The 12,204-nt window shown below is 33.0% G+C and overlaps 1 protein-coding gene across 1 annotated transcript; it reads left to right on the forward strand.

The window, feature by feature from the left end:
- The first annotated feature begins 8,397 nt into the window (after nt 1–8,397).
- Nucleotides 8,398–10,537, forward strand: LOC141343856 (sodium channel protein type 8 subunit alpha-like). The gene is made up of 2 exons (XM_073848526.1): nt 8,398–8,658; nt 10,397–10,537. Exons 1-2 carry the CDS (start codon nt 8,398–8,400, stop codon nt 10,535–10,537), a joined length of 402 nt encoding a protein of 133 aa, XP_073704627.1.
- Nucleotides 10,538–12,204: the final 1,667 nt, after the last annotated feature.

Below are 12,204 nucleotides of genomic sequence, written 5' to 3' on the forward strand. Positions count from 1 at the left end.
ATATAAGCATTTTCACTTGTGGTCCTAGTAACTGTTACCTTCTGAAGACTGAATTCAACCTGAAAACCTGAAAATTGATTGTTGACCTTACGGTGGCTTTTTCACCTTTTGCAACACAACCTTTAACATCATGCAAACTTTCCATTCCACAAAAGGTTCTTCCCAACTAACAAAATGTAACAACATTCCCATTAAGTTATGTTTTTGAATGTTTTTTTTTTAGTTATACAAACATTCTATATTATCAGTTTGCAGATGTGAAGGTTACTTTTAAATATTCTCTAGTAACATTTAAAAACGGTTAATGTCCAACTAAAGAATTTCATGAAAAAAACATGTATAAATCTAATTTATATACTAACTTCACAAGAACATTATTAAAGACCAGATGACTTTCAATGACTGTTTGAACATTTGTGACCCTGGACCACAAAACCAGTCATAAGGTAAAATTTTACAAAACTGAGATTTATACATCATATGAAAGCTAAATAAATAAGCTTTCTATTGATGCATAGTTTGTTAGGATAGGACAATATTTGACCGAGATACATCTATTTGAAAATCAGGAATCTGAGGGTGCAAAAAAATCAAAATACTGAGAAAATCACCTTTAAAGTTGTCCAAATTAGGTTCTTAACAATGCATTTTACAAATCAAAAATTACATTTTGATATATTTACAGTAGGAATTTTACAAAAAATCATCATGGAACATGATCTTTATTTAATTTCCTAATGATTTTTGGCATAAAAGAAAAATCAAAAATTTTGACCCATGCAATGTATTTTTGGCTATTGCTACAAATATACCCCAGCGACTTAAGACTGGTTTTGTGGTCCAGGGTCACATTTGTTCTTAACTTTGAAAGAATGTTGGATTTATAGTGAAAAAGGTTCTTTAGATAAATAAAATGTTCTTCACATTAAGAAAACAATGGTTAATTTGAAGTACCAAAGGACCAAAATGCTCCTTCTAATCTTTGATATCACATCAAAAGCCCTCTTTTGGAAATCTTGTGATGTTAAAGGATGCAGGTTTACAGTTTTTCTTGATTGCTTTGATGCAGCCGTCAACTCAAACTTCACATTTTCAAAACAGGTAACACACAGGCCTAAACAGTGGCACTCATGGTCAAAATGACACATTGTGTTTGCAAAAGGCTCTAACCGTGCCAAAACATTTAAAATATGCAACAAAAGCAAATTTAACCTTCAAACAACACAACTTGCAAACAAGTATATGAGCTATTTCAGTCAATCATTGCACAACGGATAACAAAATACAAAATACAGAACTCAATGTGAATCAATGCACCATTGCTTGTCATTCTAGCCTATTGCCAGTGCCATTTATTGTCTTTCAATATAGTGTCAAATGTGCCTTTTTTCAAAGAATTGGATCCAGAATAAGAAATAGTTTGATTAATTTTTTCTTGATTCCATGACATTCATTATTTTCAAACCATGTCTGAAAACTGAAATACTGTAAATATTATTTACAGTATTTATTTACAGTATTTCAGTAAACCCCTCTATACTCTCACTCTCATCTGCCTTAGACCTCCTTCATCCCTGCTGGCAAAGAACAACACAGACGTGGCACCTTTTTTTTATAAGGCCTGCAGACTGATTGCTAATTGAAGATTTGTGTGAAGAAGAGTCAAACGGGTACTTCAGTGATTTCATACTGATCTAGGTAGTTTCTAATAGTTAGGAATAGATGTTTCTGTTTGGTTACCATAGCTAAAACAATAGAGTTTGGACTGCTTGAATGACATCTGTGTTAACTGTTTTGCAAAAGGGTGGGGAAAATGTGTCAATCCAATGAGAAAGGGTTAACACGTTTGCAAGACGTGTCTTCTGCTCTGCTGAGATAGTGATGATGAAAACTGAGTGGATCGTAGTTTCTTTAACCAGGTCAAAGCAATCGAGAAAAACTGTAATCCCTGTACCTTGAATGCACTTTGGACAAAAGAATCTGCCGCATACACTAATGTAAAGATGGCTATATTTCTCTGTGTGGAGTGTTTGAACTCAACCGGTCCTCTGTCCTCACTTGTCTCTCATCGGTTGGAGTTTAGCAGCCAATTCAGATGGCCTGGAGGGAGGACATGGATATAATGCATTATGGGACAGCACTCCACATGACACCACCCATTTAATGATCCCTAATGGATCTGTTGGTTTCATCAGGCCAGTCAGAAATGTGAGAAATCAGAGAAAGTGATTTTAATGAATTTGGAAAATTATGTTATTTAGGTGTGTCTGCACATCTTTAAAACATTCCGGTATTAAAATTATTGAAGTCATATATGATAAAGCTTTCCTTAATGCATTAAAATGATTTGTAATGCCTTATAATAAATCTTTTCTTATAATGCATTATAATATTTAAACAGCATGCTGTTATAATGCCTTATGCTCTTTAACAGTGTAAGCATAAATGGCTAAGCATTATACTGAGCTGTGATTAGTTTCAAGCAGAGATGGATTCCATTAAAGGTATATCTAGAGTGCAATCTGGCAAACAAAATGCTATTAATTTGCATTATACCATGTAATAAGGCATTGAAATGTACAAAAAACTGCTTGAATGTAATAAAAATGATTTTGCACAAAATAAATACAAGCTGAGTATATCAGCTGAAGCCGATAATCTCAAAATGGCCAAATATGGATTTATGAATATGACTAATCACTTCAATTATTTACTTAACCTTTTTATATATACTGCATTATACACTACCAGTCAAAAGTTTTTATTTTTTAAGTCTGCATTTATTTGATCCAAAGGACAGCAAAAACTGTGACATTTTGAAATATTTATATTTTTAAATAGTTTTCCATTTGAATATGTTTTAAAATGTAATTTATTCCTGTGATTTCAAAGTTGAATTGTTTGATTGTTCAAAGCAAGGTTGTTTTAAATCAGCTTCACTGAATAACAGAATCAATGTTGAAATAAAATCAAATAAATTTTATCTATTGCATTATGTATTATACAGCAATATATACCTTGGAAATGATATAATGAGCTAAGAAAATAAAGAATGGATGTGTTTGTAATGATCACAAAGGCCTGCCTTAATTCTTAGAAAAGTCTCGGTAAAAGTGACTAAATAGGTAATACAATCTCTGTTTGTTGAGTGGAAATATTTGTTCTTCAACATTGCATTGGTTTTACATTGTCTGAAAGAATAGGCACTTCCTGTGCGAACTTGATTAAAAACTGTCAAGTGTCTTTAGTCTGTTGGATGAAATATTACAGTTGGCTTTGTTAACCCGTAACACAAAAGCTAGATGTTGTATTGAATGACTATGGTCAACTGTGGTCAACAAGTTTAATCATTTTCTCCTCAACCAACTTAAATAGTGATATGATGTGAACCGTGAAACATATTTAAGATTAAAATATATGTCTCGGTCTACGAAATTGTATTTTGCCGAAGGCTGACTAAATCAGAGCATGATCAGAGTCTCTAAATCCAATTGTTTATGAAAAATAAAATAACCTTCTGAAAAAGTTAACACAATCAAGTGTAGCGATGCAAATAGATGGAGAACCCAGAGAAAACAACTGTGTAGCATGAAAAAGAGATTAAAAAAAACTGTGTGTGTGAAAGTACTGCTTGTTAAGACGATTAACAAAATCCTGACTTACTTTGATTACATTATGTTTGAGAGAATGTGACAGACATTTTGATTGACATCAGTAGACAAACGGCTCTACGGCACACTCACATCTCACTGATTTTGTATTATTAGCTGAAGGACGGGTCGAAATTATGAATACAGGTATTTACAAACATTAATTTGAACACTAATCAGCCTGATCAAAGGTCAGGAAATTATATGCCGCATTTGTAATTTAAATGACTCTTTTTATGTTCTGAATGGACTTTGTTATGGCTGTAGAGCTTCAGAAATACTGTACAAGTGCACAATGCACTGACCTGTTATTTGAAATGATAATAGAGATACAGCATGAGAACAAGTAACCTGGCAGCTTTGTGAACAGAATGTTTTGGTTTAGTTTCCTATAGGCTGCAGTAACCAAAACAAAAAAAAGTTTGTGCACTAAAATTCCAAAATGGGGTCTTCGCAGCATGGAACCTTGCAGTGATCAGTTCTTAAATGAACCAATTTTCTTAGTCCAAAGAATTTGAAAATCTAAAAAAAAAAAAAAACTTTTTCAATTATAAAGAACCTTTTATGGAATGGAAGATTCCGTGGATGTTTAAAAAAGTTAACTTCCAGAACAGAAATTCTTAAAAATAAAGATTCTAGAGAAAACCTCGAATGAAAAGTTAACTTCCAGAACAAAAAATGTACAGATAATTTACTCACCCCCTTGTCATCCAAGATGTTTGTGCCTTTCTTTCTTCAGTCGATAAGAAATTATGTATTTTGAAGGAAACATTTCAGGATTTCTCTCCATAAAGTGGACTTCAGTGGTGCCTGGAGTGCCTGGAGTTTGAACTTCTAAGATGCAGTTTTAATGCAGCTTCAAAGGACTCTAAAAAATCCCAGCTGAGGAAGAAGGGGTCTTATCTAGTGAAACAAAAAAAATGATATACTTTTTAACCTCAACTTGTTAGGGTATGTCAAAAAACTCCCATCTCATTTTTTTTCTTCAACATCAAAATCGTCTTACATTACTTTTTTTTTTTTTGTAAAGTTTGTTTGATCATCTTTGCACGTTTACTTTGTAAACACTGGGTGGGTACTTTTACAGCAATGTAGGATGATTTTGAAGTTGGAGAAGAAAATGAGATGGGAGTTTTTTGGCATACCCTAACTGTCTTTAACCGGAATACCCACAGGTCACGCAGAGCTAGACAAGACAAGCATTTGAGATTAAAAAGTATAGAAATTGTCAATTTGTTTAGAAAATGACAGAGTTTCATTAGATAAGATCCTTTATACTCACAGGCACCATAGAAGTCCACTTTATAGACAGAAATCCTGAAATGTTTTTCACAAAAAACACAATTTCTTATCGACTGCAGAAATAAAAGACATGAACATCTTGAATGACAAGGGGGTGAGTAAATTATCTGTAAATTTTTGTTCTGGAAGTGAACTTCTCCTTTAAGGTTCTTTCTAAAGAATCTTTATTTTTAAGATTATCCAAGAGGTAGATTAGATTAGTTTGTTTCTTCTTTAGAACAGATTTGGAGAAATGTAACATTGCATCACTTGCTCACCAACGGAACCTCTGCAGTGAATGGGTGCCGTCAGAGCGAGAGTCCAAACAGCTCATAAAAAATCTGACAATCCACAAGTAATCCACACCACTCTAGTCCATCAATTAACATCTTGAGAAGTGAAAAGCTGTGTTTAAAAGAAACAAATCCATCGAGACATTTTAAACTTTTTTGCTTCTGGCCAAAATATGAGTCTATAATCCATCGCCTTGTTTGAATCAGGAGAGAAATACGCACAGATTAAACAGTTTACAAGTGAAAACAGTCCAAAACAGCTCTAAACAAATATATTGATGGATTTTGATGTGAGAGGACAACAGGAGATGGACTTTTCCACTGGACGAAGCGTTATTATGGATCATTGATTCATATTTTAGTCAGAAGTGAGTGGTTTAAAGTTGAAATACTCTAATGTTTTTCTTTGTCTTACAAACATGCCTCTTTTTACTTCACAAGATGTTAATTGATGGATTTGAAGTGAGGTTTTTATCAGCTGTTTGGACTCTAATTCTGACGGCACCCACTCACTGCAGAGGATCCATTGGTGAGCAAGTGAGGCAATGCTACATTTCTCCAAATCTGTTCTGATGAAGAAACAAACTCATCTACATCTTGGATGAACAGATTTGCATTTTTGGCTGAACTATTCCTATAAGTTTGTTTTAAAGCCAGCATGTTGGTCTTTTTAAAACAACAAACAGGCTTCTTAAATACCTTGATGAGATACGTTTTCCTATACTGGTCCACCAGATGACCAAGTGTAGACGCACATCAGAAGTGACATCCTACATTAATATGCGTCTAAACTGACATCTGAGTAATTCTCTACAGCTGAGAATTGTGGGTCAGATCAAGCCGTCGTAAGCCACTTTAAGGCTGTGGGTTAGATAACGCTTTCTGGTGAAGAACTGAAAACATGTCTGCCAGGAGAGGAACAGGAACTTCCTTCTCCAAGCGCTAATCTTCAAAAACACGTCACTCCGGCTGCTGAGCGCAACAGCAATAAAAGCAAAGGCTGTTAATGAGAGCAGGTCAGTCCTGTTAGTCATCAGTTTTACTAATATATGGCCTGCTTGACACTAATTTAGTCTAATGTTCCATTCAGGATGAGAGATGAAGCAGGAAGTTGAGAAGGTCAAGGCTGGATAAGCCATTATTCACGCTGGAGTTAGTGGATGATTCCTTATACAACATGTAACTGTACTGAATGAATCCTGTTTGGGTTAAAAGGAAGGTCACGAATCTTGAGTTTTCCTGAGCATTATGTAATGAATATTCAAGAAATCACTAGATGGAACTGATAATCGCTAAAGATTTGACAATCTTTTTATGTGACCTTGGGCTACAAAACAACAATTTAAAAAAACTACAATTTTTTAAAATTGAGATTTTTACAAGCTTTCAGTTTATGTATGGTTTGTTAGAATAGGACAATATTTGACTGAGATACAACTATTTGAAAATCTGGAATCTGAGGGTGCAAAAAAATCTAAATATTAAGAAAATCACCTTTAAAGTTGTCCAAATGCAATGCATAGCAATGCATATTACTAATCAAAAATTAGCTTTTGATATATTTACGGTAGGAAATTTAGAAAATATCTTAATGGAACATGATCTTTACTTAATATCTTAATGATTTTTGGCATAAAAGAAAAATCTATAATTTTGACCTATACATTGTATTTTTGTCTATTGCTACAAACATACCTGTGCTACTTACGACTGATTTTGTGGTCCAGGGTCACAAATATAGTACTGATGCATGACCACTAGAATTAGTTTCTGTAACTTTCATGCAATATCATCAAGATCTACATGGATAAATCACACAAAACCTGTTTAGAATGTGTCAAGGTTTTATATTAAAAATGCATGCATTTTATGTCATTATTTTCATGACAATTAAGGACATTTTCCTCTTTAAGTTCTCACCATTGCAAACACAAAATATATTTAAAGTAATATTGCAGTATTTAGTATTTGTTATACTGGCAGTCATTTTTTCTGATTCTTAATTAAAAATATACACTACATTTCAGAAGTTTAGATTTTCTAAAATAAATGATTACTTTTATTCAGCAAGGATGCAGTAAACTGATCAAAATTAAATATACCTTATTTTAAATTGTAATAATATTTCATAATATTACTGTTTATATTTGCTGTATTTTTGATCGTATAAACGCAGCCTTGGTGAGCAGAAGAGACCTAAAATATTTGAACATTAGATTATATATAAATAAATAAATAAATAAATAAAAAATTATTTCATTAGATCAGAGTTTCCTAAACTGGGGTTCATGAGTTAATGAAAAGTTAATAATTAATGAAAGCTAAAAAAAAAAAAAAAATCTAAAATTAAAATAAATAATTGTAGAATTACAAAAATCTAAATACAACACTTAAAATTTTAAATTGTAATATTTTCAATAATTTTAAAAATATTTAAAATGTATTTTATTTGTTTACCTGCATGTCATCATTAACTGACTCCAGAGATTGATGTATACGTGAATGCGTATTATCTTAATATAAAAGTTAAATATTAAAATATTAGCTTAAAGAAATTTTTTTCTATTTAATTGAAAAATTATTTGCATCACATAAAATCTCAGATCAAGAGTATGTATCTGTGTGTCTCAAGGATCTTCTCTTTTCTTTTCTTTTCTTTTTTTCTTTTCACTCAAAGTTATTGCATCAGTTGTTGTTTTGGTGATTTTTAGTGGATTCCAGTTTCACATTTTTTTACATTTTTGTTTACATCTTTCTTTACAACAAATTGCACTTGTTTTGACATTTAGCATCTTATGCAAGGATATTCAAATATTTTGAACTGTTCAAATGCTTTTTGGAGTCAAAGTATATGAACACATTAATAAAGCACTCCAGACCAGTGATTGTAGTAGTCTTGTGGTTTACGCTACAAAATGGGAATTCAGATGTTACAGGTCTGATCCCTTGGCAAGTACATCCAGTCTACTTAAAAGTCACTGAGGGAAAACCATCATGCCCTTGAGTACTACACATACCCACTCCAGAGGGACTGAACCCAAGATCACTGAGCAGTAAACAAGCTTTTTTAATAGTTTTTAAGACCTCCAAAGAGTGACTTTCTAACTTTATTTCCCTGTCTGACTCAATCTAGCTTTGAGTAACTTCTAGTACAGGACGATCAGGATGAAAAGATGGCGACCATGCTCTTACCAGCGGGTCCTGATGGCTTGCGACCGTACACACGAGAGTCTCTGGCAGCCATCGAGCAGAGGATCAGCGAAGAGCGGACCAAGAAGGATAACAAGGCGGACCTCGGGAACGTGGAGGAGCCCAAACCTCGCGCCGACCTGGAGGCCGGGAAGGGGCTGCCTCGTATCTTCGGAGACATCCCCGCAGGACTGGTCGGAGTCCCGCTGGAGGACATCGACCCTTTCTACTTCAAAAATCAGAGGGTGAGTCAGACTGAGGTTACAAGTGGCCTTCAGATGCTTTAGTGCATCTCGAAGGAGGAGTAAGTGCTGTAAATAAGGTCTAATGGATGTGAAGTTCATGTTTTTTAGTTGATAATTGCTGCAGTCCTTGAATAGGCAGATACATTTATACAAGTGTGTGTAATGATTTTGTCTAGTATAGCCACGAGTGCATTCTTAAAAGCTGTGGTGAAACATTTTCAGTTTTTCTGAATCACCTACCTTGAAAAATCGCCCACCTGGTTCTTGTGTCCTACAGAAAAGAAAGTATTACATTGCCATAATATGAATGACTGATGAACTGTTGTACATGACTGAACATTTGCATTCATAGCATTTTACCTTCATCAGCTGTCTTCAAAAAGTCTGGGGTTGATAAGACTTTTTAAAAGTTTTTGAAAGAATATACTCTGCTTTCATTTGATCAAAGAAAAAACATTAGAAAACAGTAATATTGTGAAGTAATATTATAATTTAAAACAACTGTTTTCTATTTGAATATGTTTAAAATATAATTCATTCCTGTGATGTAAAGCTGAATTTTCAGTATCATTACTCCAGTCTTCAGTCAGTGTCATTTGCTGCGTATTTCTTATTATTAATAATTTTGAAAACGGTTGTGCTGCTTCATATGTTTGTTTTCGATTTGTTTCAGGATTCTTTGATGAATACAAAGTTCAAAAGCAAACAGTACTTATTTGAAATATAAATCTGTAACATTATAAATCTTTACTGTTGACTGATCAATTCCATGCATTCTTGCTGAATAAACCCTAATGAAAAATAAATATACTAAAATGTATTTAAAATAGATTTATTTCATGCTAAATATATTACAAATATATTTTACATAATATGTACTTGAGGAGACACACTGCAGGCAAAAACACTGGGCTTTTTGGTTTTTCAGATTAGTGGAAAGAAAACATTCAAATGACACCATTAAGTGTTTCTTTTATAGCACTTTATATTTGTGTCAATAGATTTCCATTGCAATACATATTTTTAAAGGCTGTGATTCTCAAAATGAGTTTTTTTCTCCTACACTGAGCCACAAATCTCCTCTTTAGTCGCACTTACAGACATCAAACTGTACATTCTTATTCTTGTCTATATCCTGAAGGTTTTTACATAGGGATTTGTTCATATACATTTTATTCCCTATATATATATATATATACACTTTATTCACCTGCAGTGTTTCACCTTAATAAAAATACCTTGCAATTTTTCTTTAGTATGCTAAACTGATATATTTAAAGTCTGCTAAAGTGGAACAAGTAATTCTGTACTTAATGCACTTTAATTGTATGAAAGCAGTGCTGAAGTCCAACTAAAATTGTATAACTATTGCAAGTATACTTTAGGTACACTTTAAATATTTAGCATTTAAAGCCTGATATTATTTAAAGATCATACATTCCTCATCAATATTGACATTAAGACATATTTTAAGCTTAATATTAAGAAATGCACATTGTGCACAAGTAGTACTCCAAATAAAGTTTAATTACAGTTTTTATATAGGTAAGCCTTGAGCGATGTTGGTAAATATGTTAATAAACTTGAACTATATTTAATATGAAAAATGCAGTTTCTTTAAAAAAAAAAAGAACAAAACTTTTGAATAGTAGTGTTTCTTTAGCAGCATAAAAATGAAAGTGAAAGACATTTCATCTGTCCAGACTGACTTTTGCTTTTCTTTTGTCTCTTTTTACAGACCTTTATAGTACTAAACAAGGGAAAAGCCATCTTCCGCTTCAGTGCCACATCTGCGCTCTACATATTCAGTCCGTTTCACTGCATCAGAAGAATCGCCATCAGAATCCTAGTCCATTCATATCCTTCCACTACCTATTAGAAAAACATTTTTCTATGTGTTCATGTTTACTTGCTTGGAGAATTACAGAGAGATTTGGTCTGTTTACAGCCGTGCTTCTGATTTGTGTTTAATAACTTGCACAGATATCAGACTTTAAGACCACAAGCTTCTCTAGAAACACAGCTGCACTGATTTATTTTTTTAATTTGCGAGACATTTTATAAATTTGGTTTCCAAAAGCATTCTAAAAGCCAGGTATATTTTGACCTGGGCCAGTATGTATCAACCTAGTACAACTAAATACCATAAACTTCTAGATAAAAAGGCACAAAAGCTGTCACTATGGCACAACTTAGTACCTTATTTACTCCTAAAGGGTGAGTTTAAGTACTATAAAGGTACATATAAGCAACTAAATTGTACATATGTGACCGTAGACCATAAAACCAGTCATAAGGGTCAAAAGCTGGTCTGAGGGTGCCAAAAAAAGAAAAGTTGTCTAAATGAAGTTCTTAGCAACTAATATTACTAATCAAAAAATTACGTTTTGATATATTTACAGTAGGAAATTCACAAAATATCTTCATGGAACATGATCTTTACTTAATATCCTAATGATTTTTGGCATAAAAGAAAAATTGATCATTTCAACCCATATATTGTATTTTTGGCTATTGCTACAAATATACCCGTACTACTTAAGACTGGTTTTGTGGTCCATGGTCACATATTTATACCTAAATGGTATGTATGTGTACCTTTTAAAAAAGGTACAGCCCCACTGACAGCTTTTGTACCTTTTTGTCTGAGAGTGTAATGCAATGCACTAGCAACCATCCACCAAATCTTATCATTATAGTGGCTTTTGCATGGGTAAACACTACTTATATTATCAGAAAAAGTAAAAAGCGGTTTGATGCTTCCCATAAGGCCTCTAAAACTAATCATTATTATCAAAAGGCATCAAAATCCAAAAAATCTGGCCCGACAGCAAAATGATATCCAGCTGCTCACACTTTGAGGCGAATCTAAAATACTTACCATCAGAATTCTATTGGATTTGATCTCATTTCTGAAACTGCTCTGTAATGTTCTTCTCTGGCATCGGCAACCAAATCCGCTGAGATTCCTCTTCTAATTCCCCAAATGAAATAAGAGCAAAGTGATTTGGCATCATGTGACAGCTGCACGTAACAGATGTTTTGCGTGTCTGCGGTCATGATGCATGCAGGTGTCTGGTTCTCTGTTAGATGATTCTGTGTTAAAACAATTAAAAACATTAGTATTTAGCAGAGGAAAAGAACAGAGATTTATAGTAGGATGTAATGTCTTAAAGCTTTACCAAAACACACAATTATTCTACATTAAACTCTGGCGACATTTAATTTTTTTCTTCTTTCTTTATTTTCTCAAGAATGAAACTCATCCATCATTACTGACAATAACTGACCAAATAATTACTGAGAAAAATAACATGAATGATTTTAAAAGTAAAACAATACAGTAACACTTTACTTAAAGCATTTATGTACAGTATAATGCATTATAAAATGTATTAATTTTAATTTTAATGCATTCATTATGCCTCGTAATGCAACATAAAGCATGATCTAATGAATAATTGTAACCACAATTCTAATACTTATCTATTAATTGTTACACACTGTAAAAATTATATGATCAGGAAGTCATGCCAACATATATTT

Source organism: Garra rufa, chromosome 10 (assembly GCF_049309525.1).
Source record: "Garra rufa chromosome 10, GarRuf1.0, whole genome shotgun sequence".
Lineage (NCBI taxonomy): Eukaryota > Metazoa > Chordata > Actinopteri > Cypriniformes > Cyprinidae > Garra > Garra rufa.

Coding starts and splice junctions, on each gene's coding strand:
- LOC141343856 (XM_073848526.1), top strand. CDS start 8,398: ATGGCGACCATGCTCTTACCAGCGGGTCCTGATGGCTTGCGACCGTAC. Junction 8,659..10,396: donor TCTACTTCAAAAATCAGAGG/GTGAGTCAGACT, acceptor CTCTTTTTACAG/ACCTTTATAGTACTAAACAA.